This window comes from Leucopleurus acutus (genome assembly GCF_964270905.1).
Source record: "Leucopleurus acutus genome assembly, chromosome: 16".
In the NCBI taxonomy this organism is placed as follows: domain Eukaryota; kingdom Metazoa; phylum Chordata; class Mammalia; order Artiodactyla; family Delphinidae; genus Leucopleurus; species Leucopleurus acutus.
This window is the reverse complement of record NC_139158.1, coordinates 38579316-38598145: the sequence shown is the minus strand read 5'-3', so window position 1 is coordinate 38598145 and position 18830 is coordinate 38579316. Positions and strand designations below refer to the sequence as shown.

Sequence of the window (18830 nt, the reverse complement as noted above, 5' to 3'; positions counted from 1 at the left end):
GACCGAAAACCCCAAACCACGCAGCCGCGCCGGCGCCTGCCTTTATAACAAGGCGGCGAGGGGCGGGGCCAGCGTGCAGCGCGACGTGATGACGTCAGGCCGAACGGGGGGCGGGGCGAGGGCGGTGGCGTGCGCTCCGGTACCTCGGGTGCTTTCTCGTCGTCCGCCTAGGCTGCGTCCCCCTCAGCTTACACCTCCGCGTCGTCCTCCTCATCAGGGTCTTCTTCCTCCTCCTCCTCCTCAGGGTCCCCTTCTCGGCGTCCCCCTCCTCGGCGTCCTCTCCCCGCTCTCCCCCTCGACTTCCCTCGGCCGCCCGCCGCCGCCATGGGCCCGCGCCCGCCGCGCCGCCGGGCCGAGGACAGCTGAGGCGCGGCGCGAAGATGGGCGAGGGCGAAGCAGGGCCCGACCGCCAGCCCGAGCAGTCCGGGCGCCCCGCGCGCGCCCGCCCGCGCCGCCGCGGGGATGCCCGCGCCCGCCGCCGCGCCCTGAGCGCCTTTGTCTGCCGCCCGCGCCGCCCGCCGCACCACTGGCCTCGCGGGCCCGCGCCGCGGCTGGGGTCGCGCCCATGAAGATGGACCCGAGCTGGCCGGCCTCCCCAGCGGGCGGCCCGGGCCCAGACCCAGAGCCCGGTGGGCCCGGAGCGCCCGCCGCCCCCGCCCCGCGCCCTGGGCTCGGCCCGCAGGACCTCGCGGCCGGCGCGGATGCTGGGCGAGCTCCGGGGCGGGAGCGGCAGCCGCAGCGCTCGAGCCGGGACTCCGACCCCGACCCGCCGCTGCCGGAACTCGGCCCGCTCTTTTCCTGGATGACGGAGCAGGAGGGTGACGGCCCCCCGCACAGCGCGTCTGTCCGCGCGCAGGACTTCAGCCGCAGCCATCACCTGAGGGGCGAGGTCGACTTCTTTCCTTCCTTCGCGTCCCCCGCGGTGGGCGAGCCGGCCCTGGAGCTGGGTCCCGGGGACCCGGACCGGCCCTCGGACTTTAGCCAGACCTGCCCCCTAACGAGCGAGCCCGCGGGGTGTCCGGAGGACGGCCCCCGCCTCCGAGCCGTATTCGATGCCCTGGACGGGGATGGAGACGGCTTCGTCCGCATCGAAGACTTCGTCCAGTTCGCCACCGTCTATGGGGCAGAACAGGTAACTCGCAGCGTGGCAGACGGGCCCCGCGCGGTGTTCGCGGAGTGCCGGTTACGCGTTCTCTTTTGATTCAGTTCTTCTACTCTCACCTCTGGTTGAATTTCGCTGAAGCACCTCTTCCCCCTTTAAAGAGGTTCTATTCCCGGGAGTCAGTTTCTTTCCCTGGCATCCCAAGCCACACAAGCTTATCTCTCCTAAATTGAGAGATGCTCCTGGCGTGGGGACATGTCCCTAGGCTGCCGAATAAAAGTGCCCCGTGGATGGAGAAGTGCCAGCGGTTCCCCCAACTGAGGGCCGAGGTCTGGTTTGGCTGAAGTAATTCACTTCTTCGGTCTGCAAAGGACAGGCTGCACTTGGACGCTTAAGATCATGTTAATCTATTTTGAGCGCAGTTACTTTACTGTGTGTGTTTGGCTTATGTTTTAGGTAGATTCGTTGTTGGGGAAACAGTGAACGTGAAAAACGGTCATTTCCATACCTTTTGCGCGGAAGGGAAAGGGATGAACCCCAGAGGGACGGGAATGAGCCTAAGAGCACAGTGGTGAATACAAACTCGAGCAGAACTCCATCAGGGCCATCTCCATTCTTGTAGGACAGGTGAGGTGCTGGACAGGTGACGGGAATGCACAGGGCAATGGCAGGAGTCCTGTGCAGCTCCCAGGGCTGCGGCTGCTCTGGGAGAAGGTGGGCCTCAAGATCCAGGTCTTCCTCCATCTCAGCACTTATGAAAGTTTATGTGGAGACAGCAGCAGGGCTGTGTATGTTCTGCTGTTAACCCAAATAGACATCAAATAGGTTACTGGTGTTCATTTTTAAATATTTTACTTAGTAGTGGGAAATCACAAAAGGTTGATCTGCTAGTTTCTGTATTTTATTGACTTTTCATACATGTGGGTATTTGTTAAGTGGGTGTTCAGGTATATATGCATGTTTAAGCCAAGAGGTAAAATTGACATCCTGCTATTTAGGGTGTCTGCCATAACATTAAGAACCTTTATAAAGGATCTGTGTGCCCCCAGAGTATTCACAGTGTCCATTGAGCTGTCATGTAAAGAACTGGGTCGTCCTGAGTCAGGGCTCCTTGTTGAGTTTTCAGCGTGGGCATGTCCCTGTGGGGCATCCTGAATGTTGGCGTCTAGGTCAGTGTGAGCTCCTGTTTAGCTCTGGGTTGAAGACATTGCTCAGGACAGGTCTTCCATCTCAGTGTAATGGGCAGAGAGAGAGATACGTGACTGACAGTTTCCTGTATGGTTAGTATGGATTGTGATTGCTGGTCTAAGTTTTATTTATTTTTTTAATAAATTTTAAAATATTTTATTTATTTATTTTTGGCTGCTTTGGGTCTTTGTTGCTGCACGCGGGCTTTCTCTAGTTGTGGTGAGTGCGGGCTACTCTTCGTTGCAGTGTGCATGCTTCTCATTGCGGTGGCTTCTCTTGTTGGGGAGCACGGGCTCTAGGCACGTGGGTTTCAGTAGTTGTGGCACGTGGCGCACAGGGTTAGTTGCTCCACAGTGTGTGGGATCTTCCCGGACCAGGGATTGAACCTGTGTCCCCTGAATTGGCAGGTGGATTCTTAACCACTGCGCCACCAGGGAAGTCCTGGTCTAAGTTTTTTTTATGCTTTTCCTTCTTGTCCCTCGGCTGGAGAGCACCTTGGGTATCCTTGGTTGTTTCTCATTAGTGTGATGTGTCTTCTCTGCAAACATTCCCTTCCTCATTACACCAATCAAGAATGTTAGGAAAGTGGCACATTTGTTCTTCTTTACCATAATCTGACTCTTAATAGAGTGCTTTATAGCTTATATGAGGCTCATTTATGTTTTCACTGGATCATCAACCTTTCTCTGAGGTAGCAGGAGGCAGAAGGGATTCATCCCACTTTACAGGTAAGAAACTAGAGGCCCAAAAAGGTTAAGTTACTTTCCAAGGCCTCACAGATTGTCAATGCAATAACAGGGACTACACCTAGGTCTTCTGGGCTCATAATGTTTAGGTGGCTCTCAACTTCCTAGGTTTGGCGCCCCTAAATAATCCCATAAAGTTTCATCTTATTGACTTAATAAAACCATTTTCATTTGAGAACCACCTTTTGTTGTATCATTCTTAGTGATCACAGTGGGAAAAAATTGGGGTTGTTATTTGGGGCTGAGCTTTTTCTAAATACAAAGTAGAAATGAGTCAACATTCTTTGTTCTGGTAGCCCCTGGTGGAATTTTAAATTTGGGGGTAAGGCCAGGATGACTCAGGATTTGGTGGGGATGGCAAGTGAGGGAGATCTCTTGTGACGTTGCCCCTTCTGTCTGCTGTCCCAGACTTCTCAGGAAGAAGCAGTGTTGGATGTGATCTAAGTACCAGACTTGCACAGGTTTCCTGGGATGGTGGAGGAGAGCTCTTGTTTTGAAGCAGATAATTAACAGTGTAGCAAAAGGTTAATTTTTGTGTCTGTGTAAGGTTTGCTAGCCTTTATTATGACTCAGTCTTGCTTTTCCAAGTCCAATGTCAGAATACATTATAGAGGAGCAAAGAGAAGAAATATTCCTTGATAGTGAAATAATTTAGAGAAAAGTGAAGAATTATACCTCATGATAAATATTTTTAATTTTTTAAAATGAAAAGTATTGAACATACATAAGAGTAGAGAGCATAGTTTAGTGAAACACTCTACCTGCCCCCAAGCCATTGCACAGTTTCCCGAAGTCTTGGTTCATTTGTGAACTCCCTACTCCCCACCCCCAGATTACTTTTGAAGCACATACCTGACATATCATTTCACCCATAAATATTTCAGTATGTATCTCTAAAAGATAAGAATTCTTTTTTAAACATTTATGATTTTTTTTTAACTGTAGGAACAGTTTGGATAAGCTGGATAACAGCAATAAAGACCATAAGTTGCTGTACTTTCCACCTTGAGATTTCAAAATAGTTCATGAGTCTCTTAGGCTGGTCACATTACTGTCCTTGATGATCGCAACTCAATTATCTTGATTATTGTCAAATTTTCAAAGGTAGCACTTTCAGTATCTTTTAAGTAATCTGTTTATGAAGGAAGTGTTTTAAATTATTTAAGTGGATTATCTGAATTTTTAATAGAAGCAGTTCCCATTCATAATACAGATGGCTTTTGTGTCCCTCTTTCTTTAGCAATGTCATGGTGTGTTTGGCTCTCATTACCTCATCTGGTGATAGATCAGGTGTGGTGTAATAGAACACAGTGTTGGCAGGAATTGAAAGGGGAAAGAAGACTACAGCGGAGCTTTCTGGTTGTATTTTCTTGACCAGGAATTTATAGTCAGATGTGCCCAGGCACTAGTTCTGAAGTTGCAATAGGTTATCTTTAAGGCCTTGACTGTCTATGAAGATTCCTCGTTGACGTGACCCCTTCGTACTGAGAGGACTGATGCTTTTGTAGTCATCACCAACTTATCATAAAGCAGAAATTGTAAAATAAACTGTGAGAGTATTATGAGAAGGATTCATTTCTTTTGGTGTTATTTTTCAAAGGAATTAATTATAATTGTAAAGGTTATTTTCACAGTATAGCACTCACTTAAGCATTTACATTTTAACAGTCACGGGTCCTTTCCAGAAAGCCCTGCACGTTGGAGCCGTGAATGCCCTTCAGTAACCTTGTGGACCCTGTCCATCCTCCTCAGCACTTGCAAAAGGAGGCTGCTGGAGGAGGTGTCAATGCACAGAAGGTCTCCCTGCTTTTCATTCCTTTCCATTCCTCTGCTGGTGGGCAGTTGGAACTCCCTGGGGACGTTTGGCCACACCTTTTAGTTGCTTCAGTTTCCTTTACAGTTTCTGTCCTAGTCTTGGGTTTGCGTGTGTGTGTGTGTGTGTGTGTGTGTGTGTGTGTGTGTGTGTGAGAGAGAGAGAGAGAGAGAGAGAGAGAGAGAGAGAGAATGAGTGTGCGTGCGGGAGCAGGTGCACGTGAGAGCTGGTAGTGTGTGTGTGTCTGGGTCTGTGTGTCGGAGGAATTGCTAAAAGGCAGATGACGTTCCTTTCTGTGCTTGGATCCCAGGCAATTTTGTTAGTGTCTTAAAAAATGTCTTTTTCATAGTATAAAAGTAACGCATGCTTATTATTTTTAAAAACTGGAAAATACAGAGTTATAAAATATAAAACAAAAAATGACCAATAATCCCACTATCACAAGAAAAACAGCATTAGCATTTTTGTGCATTTCCTTCCAGACTTTTTTGTATACACACACACATAACTGTATAGAAGTACACAATTGAGGTCGTATTGGGTAGAAGCTAAATTATTTTTATAGATGTTTATTGTTTATTTTCTATTATTATTTTTAAATATTTATTTATTTATTTGACTCTTCCTGGTCTTAGTTGCGGCATGGGGGACCTTCGTTGTGGCACGTGGGTTCTTTTAAGTTGCAGTGTGCAGAATCTTTAGTTGCAGCATGCGAACTGTTAGTTGCGGCATGTGGGATCTAGTTCCCTGCCCAGGGATCAAACCCAGGCCCCCTGCATTGGGAGCACGGAGTCTTAGCCGTTGGAACACCAGGGAAGTCCCAGATGTTCATTGTTTAAAAAAATAGAAGTAACACCAGTAAGCAAAATATAAAAATAAGAATCACCTATAATCCACCATCCAGAGATAACTATTTAAGTATTTAATGTGTAAATTAAAATATATGTAATAATGCTTCATTGTCCAAAAATGGTATAATTCCATGTCTGTTGTTTTGAACCTGCTTTTTGACCTGTTTTTTAAAATTGAAGATCTAAGATGTATACATTCGTCCCTCTGTATGGAGGGTAGGATTGGTTTCAGGACTTACCCCCCTTGGATACCAAAATCCATGGATGCTCTAGTTGCTTATACATAATGGTGTGATATTTGCATATAACCTATATACATCCTCCCATATACTTTATTATTTTTTGTTCTATAATATTTTTTATTGAAATATTGTTGATTTACAATGTTCTGTTGATTTTTTTGGTTTTATCATTTTTTCCTCCTATATGCTTTAAATCATCTGTTTTACTTATAATATTTAATACAATGTAAATGCTGCATAAACAGTTGTAAATACAGTGTGAATGTTAGGTAAATAGTTGACAGCAGGTGGCAAGTTCAAGTTTGCTTTTTGGAACTTTCTGGAATTTCTTTCCCCCAATTTTTTTGGCCACTCTGCGCAGCATGTGGGATTTTAGGTCCCCGACCAGGGGTTGAACCCATACCCCCTGCAGTGGAAGTGTGGGGCATTAATTTAACTTCCCTGGACCACCAGGGAAGTCCCCCCAGCCCCAGCCCCCAAAATGTTTTTGATCCTTGGTTGAATCTGTGGATGTGGAACCCACAGATACGGAGGGCCAGCTGTACTTTAATGGAAGCCTAAGGCTTACTTGTCCTCAGGGAGATTCAGAGTCATGTGGGATTATTCCAGTGTAGGATCTAACATTTAGGAAGAATTAAATTCCATGTGGACTACACAGATCACATTGTAAAGGGCACCAAGTTAGGGGTTGCTTCCTTTTCAAACACTTGTTTCGTTTAAATTCTGGGCACAGGGTCTAAACATTAATTATAATAAAAATATCAGACAAAAGGGTTAGGCACCCACTGAAGACTGTTTAGGTGGCCATTGAAAGTACTTTTATGATAACTGCAACGTCTCCAGTGTAGCCTAGATTATCACTTCTGATATAAGTGAATAGTCATATATAAATTCATTGTATGTATACCACGATTTTAACTGGGTAAAAGTTATCCATGTGAAAATAAAAGTCTTGAAGGAAGTATTAAAAATTATTTTTCGGGGCTTCCCTGGTGGCATAAGTGGTTACAAATCTGCCTGCCAGTGCGGGGGACACGGGTTCAAGCCCTGGTCTGGGAAGATCCCACATGCTGCGGAGCAACTAGGCCCGTGCGCCACAACTACTGAGCCTGTGCTCTAGGGCCCGTGAGCCACAACTACTGAGCCTGCGTGCTACAACTACTGAAGCCCATGTGCTGCAACTACTGAAGCTTGTGTGCCTAGAGCCCACACTCCGCAACAAGGGAGGCCACTGCAATGAGAAGCCTGTGCACCACAACAAAGAGTAGCCCCCACTTGCCGCAACTAGAGAAAGCCCGCACGCAGCAACGAAGACCCAGTGCAGCCAAAAATAAATAAAATAAATAAATGTATTTTAAAAAATTATTTTTCGTTGTGTGGGTGCGTGTGGTGGAAATGGGGTGGTTTTATTTGAAGTATTGGCCAAATTTTTATTAATGTTACTCATTTTAATTATTTTGAAAAGTAGTGCCTGTACATATACCATAAATTTCAAACAGTATAAAAAGGAATCTAGTAAAAAATTTCATTGTCATCTTTAGAAATAAAAAATGTAAATAAACCCGAAAGACAAAATATTTACATGTTTTACTTCGACTCTGTTAAGGTTTTAGTTCAATATACAAAATACATCTAAAGAAACTCAGATTTTCTAGTAAACTTAAAAACTGCATAGAACGTTGAATTAGCATGTTCAGATGCTTATTGAAGATGGAATTTTAATTTTAAAAATTTATTTTTAAAATTTATTTATTTATTTTTGGCTAAGTTGGGTCTTCGTTGCTGCGCGTGGGCTTTCTCTAGTTGTGGCGAGTGGGGGCCACTCGCCGTTGTGGCGTGCAGGCCTCTCGTTGCCGTGGCTTCTCTTGACGCGGAGCACGGGCTCTAGGCGCGCGGGCCTCAGTAGCTGTGTCTCAGGGGCTCGAGAGCACAGACTCAGTAGTTGTGGCGCGCAGACTCAGTAGTTGTGGCGCACGGACCCAGTTGCTCCACAGCACATGGGATCTTCCCAGACCAGGGCTCGAACCTGTGTCCCCTGCATTGGCAGGCGGACTCCCAAACACTGTGCCACTAGGGAAGCCCTTTAATTTTTATTGATATTTGGAGAAATGCGTATGAGAAAATGCCTGTAATTTTTGAAGGTTGGCATTTAGCTTTCATCAGCATCTAACGTAAGTAAGTAAGAACTTCCTGGTGAAAAGAATTGCACTGATTGCATTGGAAGTTTCAAAAGCTTTTGAGATTAGTCGATTAGTATAAATGGATTCAGTATCATGGTTAGGGAGAAAAAGAAATTTTTTCAGTAGGTACATTTTGTTTTTTCTGTCTAAATATTTAATACTTGTTTTGGCAAGTTGGTATTACTCTGGTTACAGTCTTGTGGTGGTGTGTTTTTCGTAAGTTTCAAAACCAGAGCTAATGTTGAGCCAGTGTCCTGTCTGTGCTGATGGATCAGCTGTCCCGGCTCCTTGTCTGTAAACCTCTTGCTGGGCAAGCTGAACCTTGGGCTGAGAGCAGCAAGCCTGGAATGGGTGCTGCCCCCTTTCAGCAGGGACATATTGTGGGCAGGGTGTCCTGGATGGCTGCTCTAAATATGACACAAACCAGAGCGCCAATAACATTTTAGTATTATTAGCTGTAAATTACTTGAAGCAGTGTCACGATGCATATTAAGTCCTTTTGCATACAGTGTCTGTATGTCTGTTATTTGGGATTTCTAAAATCCCAGGTATTTTTAGCTATTTTCTTGAAGTCCCAGCTATTTTTTAAAGACCCATGTCTTCAGAAGGATTTAAGGATATATAACTCCTGTAATTCTAGTTTGTTAAATGACCTACTTTGCTTTTTCTTTTGTTGGATAATTTTTAAAAGCATTTACAAAAGTTTTAGAGCCTTCTGTGCCCACAGGTAAATAGTCCTGCTGTAGTCAGAAGTGAGCTTGCCTGTTCATATCCCTGTTTTGAGCTAGGGCTCCGTGGTGTTGGGACCTCACCCAACCTCACCTCATCCATGGTGTGGATGTCAGAGGCTTTAATGATCCATTGTTCTTTTTTATTTCACATACTTTACTCTGATTTTTCTTTAAGCGAGTTTAACCAGCTTAAAGCCTAAAATTCCGGTTATGAATGATGTGGTGGCACCTGTTGGCTGAGTCTGTTGGCAGGTGGTTTATGTGTTTGGACCAGAGGCATTGTTCAGGACTGTAAAGGCCTTTATTGCCATAAATCACTGGGTCAGTAAACAGAACAGTGGCTTAGCATTTTACTGTCACTAGCAATCCAAGGATGTTTTATAAACCTTTTTGTTTAGATTAAGCTTCCTGCCAGTGAACTGATTAATCATATATTTTTTAATTTTGAATTTTTTAATTAAAATTTTTTATTGAAGTATAGTTGATTAACAATGTGTTAATTTCTTCTGTACAGCGAAGTGACTCAGTTTTGTATATATATTTATATTCCTTTTCATATTCTTTTCAATTATGGTTTGTCACAGGATATTGAATATAGTTCCCTGTGCCATGCAGTAGGACCTTGTTGTTTATATATTTGACAAGTTAATTGGTAATTTTGGGCTTCCCTGGTGGTGCGGTGGATAGGAGTCCGTCTGCCAATGCAGGGGACATGGGTTCGATCCCTGGTCCGGGAAGATCCCACATGCCGCGGAGCAGCTAGGCCCGTGCGCCACAACTACTGAGCCTGCGCTCTAGAGCCCGAATGCCACAACTACCGAAGCCTGCGTGCTTAATTAAAGCCTGTGCTCTGCAACAAGAGAAGCCCCCACTCCCCGCAACTAGAGAAAGCCTGCGTGCAGCAACGAAGACCCAACACAGCCAAAAAACATTTTTTTAAATGGTAATTTTAATTTTACTCATAGATTACTTGAGCCACAATAAAAGTAAATAAAAAGTTACACTGATTAGAGAGATTAGCATTTCCTTTGAAAGCCTACTAAAGTAACTTTAAAAACTTCAACCAGTGAGAATATTTTTCTCACTTGACAAACAGATGAGGATGGTTCAAAGGTGTGAGTTGCGGGAGAGATCTGATCAGAGGATGGCTGGCCTCCTGGCTCTGCCAGAGTTGATGCCTGGCTCTGTGTTAGGTCCATCCTGGAGCTCCTGACCACGCCCGCACAGGAGCACAGGTCTTCATCTGGGAGAAGCGGGAAGCACAGCCAGCCCAGGGCACCTCTTTGGCCCCAGTGTTCTGGAGTAGGAGCTCTCAGTAAGATTTTTTAAAAACATGTGAATCACAGATGATATAAAAACTCTTAAAAGTCAAAAGGAGGGCTTCCCTGGTGGCGCCGTGGTTGAGAGTCCGCCTGCCGATGCAGGGGACGCGGGTTCGTGCCCCGGTCCGGGAGGATCCCACATGCCGCGGAGCGGCTGCGCCCGTGAGCCGTGGCCGCTGAGCCTGCGCGTCCGGAGCCTGTGCTTCGCAACAGGAAAGGCCACAACAGTGAGAGGCCCGCGTACTGCAAACAAACAAACAAACAATAAATAAATAAATAAAATCAATTAAAAAAAAAAGTCAAAAGGAAAAGAGACCAAAGCTGATAGAAAAATGAACAAGAGATATGAAGACATTGCACAGAAGATACACAAATGGCCCTTAAATATATGAAAAGATGCTCAGCTTCGCTTATGATAAAAGAAATGCAAATTAAAATCGCTGAGATAGCATTTCTCACTCTTGGCATATATGTAAAAGCTTGAACACATTCTCTTGGTGAGGTTTTGGGAAACAGGCATGCTCTTGTATTGCTGTGGGAGTGCAGGGTGGTACAGTCCTCTTGGAGGGGAGCTTGGCATTATCTGTGTGTGCATTTACCCTCAACTTCACAGTCCCACTTCCAGTCATTTACCCTGAGGATATACCTCCCCAGGTGCGAAACACCAGATGCACGGGGTTATTCATTGCAGCATTATTTGTGATATAAAAATGGAAACAACCTAGATGTCCACCCAGGATGAGTGAACCAAGGTACATCAACTTAACTTAGAACTGTACAGCTGCAAAAATAAAAAAGGAAGATTTCTATGAACTGGTAAGAGTTATTTCTAAGATGTATTAAGTGAAAAAAGAAAGTATTGATACAAATTAATATGCATACTATGTGGTAGGAAAGAATGGGTGCTTATATGAGGCCTGCTAGAGTAAACAATGGGGATAGAAAGTAGAATTGTGGGTGCCGGGGGAGGGGGATTAGTGTTTGATAGGTAGAGTTTCAGTTGAGGAAGATGAAGAAGTGCCAGAGATGGATAATCGTGATGGTTATACAACAGTGTGAATGTACTTAATGCCACAGAGCTGTATACTTAAAAATGGTTAATTTACCCCAACTTAAAAAAGAAAAAGAGGAAAAAAAAAAAAGATCTGAGGTCCAGAACACTGAGTGATGGACTTCAGTCTTCAGTTCAGAGGAGGAGGAACTGACAGGAAGAAGAAGGACCCTCCTGGCCCCCAGAGCAGGCTCTTCTCCTAACCTACCCTCTCAGCCTCTAGTCTGATCCTCAACCCGTCCGAGGTTTCCATAGTCAGAGGCTCTAGGACAGGGCCTGACTGAAAAGAAAAGAAGGGAGAAAGAATGTGAAATAAGAAAGAAGAGGAAGTAAGAATATGTGTATATTGTAAGTCAAGTATACTTCAATAGAAAAAAATTTTGACTATATATATCTGCTTCTCTTTGCAAAAAGAAACATAGGAAGGATAGACTAGAAACTAATTAAAATAACTTATCCAAGTAGGTGAGGGCAAGTGGTAAGGGATCTGGATGGAAGTGAAACTTATCCGAGTATGCCTTTTTATATAATTTTGACTTTTTGAACCATGCAGATATTCTGCATATTCAAAAAGTAAAGCAACAGTGATAGAAAAAAAGACTAATATTGAATTCAAATAGAAACAGGTGAACCTAGAAGTATATTGAATTAATAACATAACCATAAGAAAGAGTAATTCCAGTTACACACACAGTACTCTGTATTCCTTTAGTGGGATATATTCAGAAGAAAAAAAGAACTACAGAGAAATATACTACAGAGTAGGTTTGTTGTTGATAGATCAGAGTAGTAGTTCTGAACTGACTTTGGCCATATTTTAGGATAAAATGAGCACATGTACTGGTGTTGGGAACCAGAGTTCCCTGGGAGGAAGGAGATGAAATGTGAAGAAGAGGTGAGGAAGGACCCTGCTGTCTGGTGATTTAAATCGGAGGTATGAGTATGAATACATGATTAACAAACATTCCTAACCCTGTTTTCTGAGAGGGTCTAGGGGCAATGATACCCCAGTAGCACTGAGTACACCTAGTCCCCAGATTTTGGTTGCCAAATACCATTTTCCACTAAAGGGATCAGGGATCCTTGGAGAAATGACATATTCCAGGTTCTGGGCAGGGAAAATTCAATGTGAGCCTGGATTATCTTGTACCAGAAAGCAAGGAAGTGTTCAAAAATTGATGGGGACATGCCAAAAAAAAAAGAGCAGCTTGAATGGGTTCCTAATGGGCAAATCTGGGGCATTTTGAGCACAAAAAAGAATAACGATCATGGATACATTGAATTTAAAAAGTCCATGGCACAGAGAATAAAAATCACTCATAGTGATACTCCAAAGGGGGTGCATGGGGCTTCTTATAGACAAATGCCAGTTAAGGTAGAAGGTCGGAAAGATTTAGACAATCAGTATTTTGCAACCACCAAGGTAATAATTGATTCAGGCAAGGATCATCAGTGGTTGTCAAAAAACGTGGTTTAAACATTTTGTTGGTGGCAGGGACGGCAGGATACTCACACAGTCTAAAGTGTCTTTCCAGTGATGATTGATTACAAAGGGAAAAGATCTCTTTACGTTGGAGAAGTCTGGTGGATTCCGCCTTGAGCACGTGATCAAACTCAGACTCTCCGGTAGTGGACAGACTATGCTCCTCCATGGGATGCAGTGGGAGGGACAACATTCTTGCCAAAAATGTTTGACCTGAGTCAAGTAATGAGAAAAAAGTCAGACACATGCTGTAGGGCATCTACAGGACAGCTGCTTGGACTCCTCAAATATGAGTGTTGTGGAACTTCCCTGGTGGTCCAGTGGATAAGACTCTGCGCTCCCAATGCAGGGGCCCCAGGTTCGATCCCTGGTCGGGGAACTAGATCCCACATACATGCCACACTAAGAAGTCCACATGCCGCAACTAAAGATCCTGAGTGCTGCAACTAAGACCTGGTGCAGGGCTTCCCTGGTGGCACAGTGGTTAAGAATCCACCTGCCAATGCAGGGGACACGGGTTCAAGCCCTGGTCTGGGAAGATCCCACATGCCGCGGAGCAACTAAGCCCATATGCCACATCTACTGAGTCTGTGCTCTAGAGCCCGTGAGCCTAGAGCCCGTGCTCCACAACAAGAGAAGCCACCACAATGAGAAGCCCGCACATAGCACAAAGACCAGTGCAGCCATAAATAAATAAATAATGACCTGGTGCAGCCTAAATAAATAAATAAATATTAAAAAAAACCCTCATATAATAAAATATCAGTGTCGTAAAAAGGGTCGGACACATAGATTGAAGAAGACTAAAGAATCATGACCACTAAGGCCTGGCCCTTGACTGGATGCTGGATTAAAAGAAAACAAAACAAAACTACAAAGGCCATTATTGGGATGGTTGGGAAATTTTGAGTATAGATGGAACACTTGATAATAACAGTGTTAAATTCCTTGTGGGTCATAATACTGTTGTCATTATGTAGGGGGGTCTTGTTCCTAGGAAATACATGCTAGAAGGGTTAGAGAGGTATCAGGACGTCTGTGGTTTACTTTCAGCAGTCCCACAGAAAAAGCACGTGTGTGGAAAGAGACTTATAGCAAATGTGGAAAGACGTTAGTCATTGCTGACTCTAGGGGAGGGATGTAGGTGTTTCTTGTGTTCCTCGAACTTTTTCAGTGAGCTTGACGTATTTAAAAATAAAAAGGAAAAATACAATATGGGAAGTTCATTGATGTAATCTACACTACATCTTGTACGGAATGTTAGGTTGTGTGGCTTTTATCAATCTTAAAAACAACCAACAAAAAGAAACAAAAAACTCCTTTATTCCCAAACAAGTGAAAGGAATGTTACACCTATGCACCCAGGTTTTCCTTCTTATTGACTCAGTGCCCCGTCTAGCATTGTTGGTTCATCGAGTACACAAGGTATGCAGTGACCCCTCTCTTTGACACAGGGGTTGAAATGGGAAATTAAAACTCCTCTTAAACTAGGAATAGCTTGTGATAAAACCATATTCTTATTTATCAGGAGATTCTGCTCCCCCAAGGGGCATGAATATCTTGTTCAGCCCAGAGTCTCACTGAGAAGGGAATTTAGAGAGAGCCCCTTTCCTCTCTCTGGTGACAGTACTCAAATGGGATAAACCCATACTTGAACAAATGTGTGAAAGGACCTTAGAAATGCTTAGGGAGCTAAAAATAACTTCTTGTTTCAGGGCAACTTCATGTATTTTATGCTTTGTGTTTTGTCATGAAAATGGCTGGGTGCTGCTGTGGAGCGTGTACATACACATACCTTAAGTGTATATGGCGGGTGTTGCACATTGCGGTCCTGAGGTTCGTTCACTGTGGGTTTTAGATATCAACAGAGTGCAGCAGAATGGACTTGTGTGGGGTTGGTTTAAGCCACAAAGATCCTGTCGTCACTGCTAGTGATGTAGAAAGCCTTTAAAGATGGTACAGTGTAGGGCTTCCCCGGTGGCGCAGTGGTTGAGAGTCCGCCTGCTGATGTAGGGGACACGGGTTCGTGCCCCGGTCCGGGAAGATCCCACATGCCACGGAGTGGCTGGGCCTGTGAGCCATGGCCGCTGAGCCTGCGTGTCCGGAGCCTGTGCTCTGCAACAGGAGAGGCCACAACAGTGAGAGGCCTGCGTACCGCCAAAAACAACAACAACAAAAAAGATGGTACAGTATATATTGTGACCTTTGGGTGATGGGCAGGAGACTCCTTGTGTATGTAGGTTGTCAATGCCTTAGACCACTGATTCATCAACTTTTTATCTCAGACTCCTGTACATTGTTCAGTGTCATTAAGTACCAAAGAGCCTTCGTTTATGTGGGTTATTTCTGTTGGTCTCTGCTGTATTAGAAAGTAAAACTAAAAACATCTTTTTTTTTTTTGCTGTATGGTGCGGCATGTGGGATCTTACTTCCCCAACCAGGGATCGAACCTGTGCCCCCTGCTTTGGGAGCGTGGAATCTTAACCACTGGACCACCAGGGAAGTCCCTAAAGTATCTTTTTATTAGTTCATTAAAAAATAATCTATCACATGTTAACATTAATGGCATATTTTTGAAAAATAACTGTTTTCTAAAATAGCGAGAGGAGAGGCATTATTTTACATTTTGGCAAGTGTCTTAAATGTCTGGCTTGATTGACGAGAGCTGGTTTGTTTAATATCTGCTTCTGCAAGCGATCTGTTGTGTCATGTAGCCTCTGGAAAACTCCACGATACATTCGGGAGAAAGTGTGATGAAAGAAGGCAAAGGACGTCTTAGGATGTTATGGAACTAGCGTTGATTTTGCAGACCCCCCTTCCTCAGACATTAGGGTCCCCTGGGGTCCCTGGACCACTGGTTGGTTGAGAACAGCTGTCTTACACTCCTGAAGTGGCTGAGTTGTGGCCTGATCTCACATGTTTACACGCATCCGAATCACCTGTAGATCCCGTAATCACTGGCTGCTGGGCTGCCCCAGAGTGTCTGATTGATCTGGTCTGAGTGGGGCCTGTTTCCTTGGCACAGTTCCTGGCGATGCTGCTGCCCCTGGTCCTGAGGTCATGTTTGGAGAGCCACTGTCCCAGAGAGTTCTGAAGATGTTTGCATCTCTTTAAAGACCACACTCCCCAGTCATATTTTAACATGCCTCTTTTCCTCACTGCTGTATTTATCTGGACATTAATTTCACCAGTGTTTACTTGGGGCCCACTCTGCCGGCCCCTCAGGAGGCCTCCGGGCTGCCCTCTGCCCTCTCTGCTTTGTCTGTAGAAAAGCACAGACAAGAAGCCAGGACCCCGGCGGAGAAGTCTATTCACCTTGGCCTGTTCTTCCTGCCGTGTCCCTGCTACTCTCTCACTTCAGCTTACTACGTGTGTTTGGTAATTACTTTATATTCTTTCTTTCTTTCCTTCCTTCCTTCCTTCCTTCCTTCCTTCTTTCTTTCTTCTTCCTTTCTTTCTTTCTTGCTGTGTTGGCTCTTCGTTGCTGCATGCAGTCTTTCTCTAATTGCGGCGAGCGGGGGCTACTCTTCATTGTGGTGCGCTGGCTTCTTATGGCTTCTCATTGTGGAGCATGGGCTCTAGGCGTGTGGGCTTCAGTAGTTGTGGCACGCGGGCTCGGTATTTGTGGCTCATGGGCTTTAGAACGCAGGCTCAGTAGTTGTGGTGCACGGGCTTAGTTGCTCTGCGGCATGTGGGATCTTCCCCGGACCAGGGCTCGAACCCACGTCCCCTGCATTGGCAGGTGGATTCTCAACCACTGTGCCACCAGGGAAGTCCTATTTTATTTTTTTCTTAATTTATTTACTTGGTTTTGCAGGTGGGCTCCTTAGTTGCGGCAGGCGGGCTCCTTAGTTGCGGTATGTGAACTCTTAGTTGTGGCATTCATGTGGGATCTAGTTCCCCAACCAGGGATCGAACCCGGCCCCCATGCATTGGGAGTGTGGAGTTTTATACATTGCGCCACCAGGGAAGTACCTACTTATTTTAGTTTTACGTTTCTGTTTGATTTTTTGTCATGTGTATAGTTTAAAAAGTGAAATAGTGTACCGCACGTCATATGATGAAAGTAGCTGCACTCTCCTGACTGCCACCTCCCGCTCCCAGGCTCCTGGCTGTTTCCTCTCTTGGTGTTTTCCTCCAATTTTAGGTACTTTCTATTGACTTTTTCTTGTGGAAGGTACACCCACATATTTCCCTTCCGTCTCCTCCATTCTTTCATCATGGTTAATCCCAGTCTTGGCTAAGTAGGCATTCTGAGTTTGTCTTATTTTGACTGCAGATATTTTTGATGGCTGACCCGTTTAGTGTGCGGTGATTACACTTCCTTTCTAATATAGCCTTTTGCTTTTCCTGGAATTAGTGATCACATTAATGTTTCCCTTTGCTCAGTTTTCTGCATACCTGTCAGTATTTCTTTCTAGCCTGTCTTCCGGGGTCTGACTGTTCTGCTTGTACCCTGGGGCTCCAGTGGGGCTCACCTCCCACCTCTGGGAGTACCTGTGGTTGCATCTCCTAAGTCGGCCTCCCTGCCGGGGCTTCCCTGTTAGACCCTCTACCAGGCTTTTCTTTTCAGGTATGACGCCCAGTGCTGTGTCATCCGGCATCCCCTCTGTGCGCTTACATCTCTGTGTTCTCTCCTCTAATCAACTTCCTGCTTGTCTGTTCCTGTGCATCTTCTGGAACCTTGGGGCCTTGCCTCTGGAGTTGCGTTTTCCTGGACTTCGGGAGGGAGTGGAGAGAAGCTCCCGTGTTCTGCATTTAGCTCCGTTTTGGCCCTTCTCTCTCCTCAGCGTCCCAGACATGCATTTGTCAGGACAGGCTTAGGCATCTGCCTGCAGGCTTTTCTGTCTGCTCCACCGTCATCCTGTGACCCAGGCAGAGCAGGACTTGTCAGTGTCCCCTGGCTGGGGGGACATGACCAGATGCAGGCTCTGCTGCCCCTTTCCATTCTCCCCCAAATGTTATCTGCAGGAAATCTGGGTCAACAGATGATTTGACTTAGCCTTTCTCGTCTGTATTTCACATGTGTGTGAAAGTTTTCATATTTTGACAAAGTCCACAAACATGAACTTAGGTTGTTTAACCTTAGAATATTCCATTACGTTGCTGTGCTGTGACTGGTAAGCATTTATTTTTTCCAGTGTTTCTCTACTAGAAGTAATGCTGCCGTACCCCCAGCCACACGGGTCACTTTTCATGTACCTAAGTTCTAAGCAAGAGCTAATTTTTGTGATGGGGAAATGGAGGTTATTGCCTTGGGCTTGGAGTCATAGATACATGGAAGAGGTTTACTCAGGCTTTTTTGGCATTTCAGAGCTTTTCTGTGGGAGCCGAAGCAGGTACTAAAGAGAGGAGGCAGAAAGCCCTTGGCTGTGCTTCTGGAAGTACCTCAGCTGCTCAGCGAGGGCTTCCTGTTACTGGCTCTGAAATGCAGTCCCTGGAGAACCTGCAGGCAGTGCTCCCCGCCCACAGGTCCTTCTATTCCCGGTTTGCAGGAGCTCAGCCCTGGACAGTGCTGGGAGTGTGACCCCAGGACGCCGGCACCGATGTGCCAGGGACCTAAGCCCAGGGCACTAGAGGTCCTTTGTGCTGTAGCACATGGCCTCTGGATGTAGTGTTCTTTCATGTTTGGGCCCCTATTTTTCCATCTATAAGGTGGATGTTATATGTGTTCAAGGACACAAAACAGTCAGAGGGACCCGGGTGTGGCTTCGGGCTCGGGCACCTGTCATTCGTTCACTCAGCACCTATGTGCAATGGCGTCTGTGAGCGCCTAACCCATCCAGGCGGTGCTGTGGGTGCGGGGGCATGGGGACATGGTGGTGAGGAGGGCTGGCCCGCTTCCTGCCCTCCTCAGGACGTGGGACAGGTCGTCCCCAGGAGCTGCAAGATGATACAAGTGCTGCGCGGGAGAAGCAGAGTGTTTGAGGTTGTTTAACAGGGAATCCAGCCTAGTTGGGAATGTTTCCCTCAAGGAAGTCTGTTTATTCTTGTTTATTCTTCTTTTTTTTTTTTTTTGAGGTAACTCTTGAGCCTACATACTGAGGCTTAGCGGAATTAGTGAAGCAAATGGTGGAGAGGAAGAGCGCTCCAGGTGGAGGCACAGCCTGTGGAGAGGCCT

At 45.6% G+C, this 18830-nt stretch overlaps 1 protein-coding gene across 2 annotated transcripts in view; it reads left to right on the top strand.

The window, feature by feature from the left end:
• Positions 1–565: 565 nt before the first annotated feature.
• RAB11FIP3 (RAB11 family interacting protein 3) overlaps positions 566–18830 on the top strand; it is a gene marked incomplete at its 5' end in the record, with an annotated part of 78364 nt that continues 60099 nt past the window's right edge. For both annotated transcript variants that reach the window (XM_082856427.1, XM_082856426.1), the window contains one exon: positions 566–1132. In XM_082856427.1, the coding sequence (XP_082712553.1) occupies positions 566–1132 (567 nt within the window). The remainder of the gene's footprint in view (positions 1133–18830) is intronic.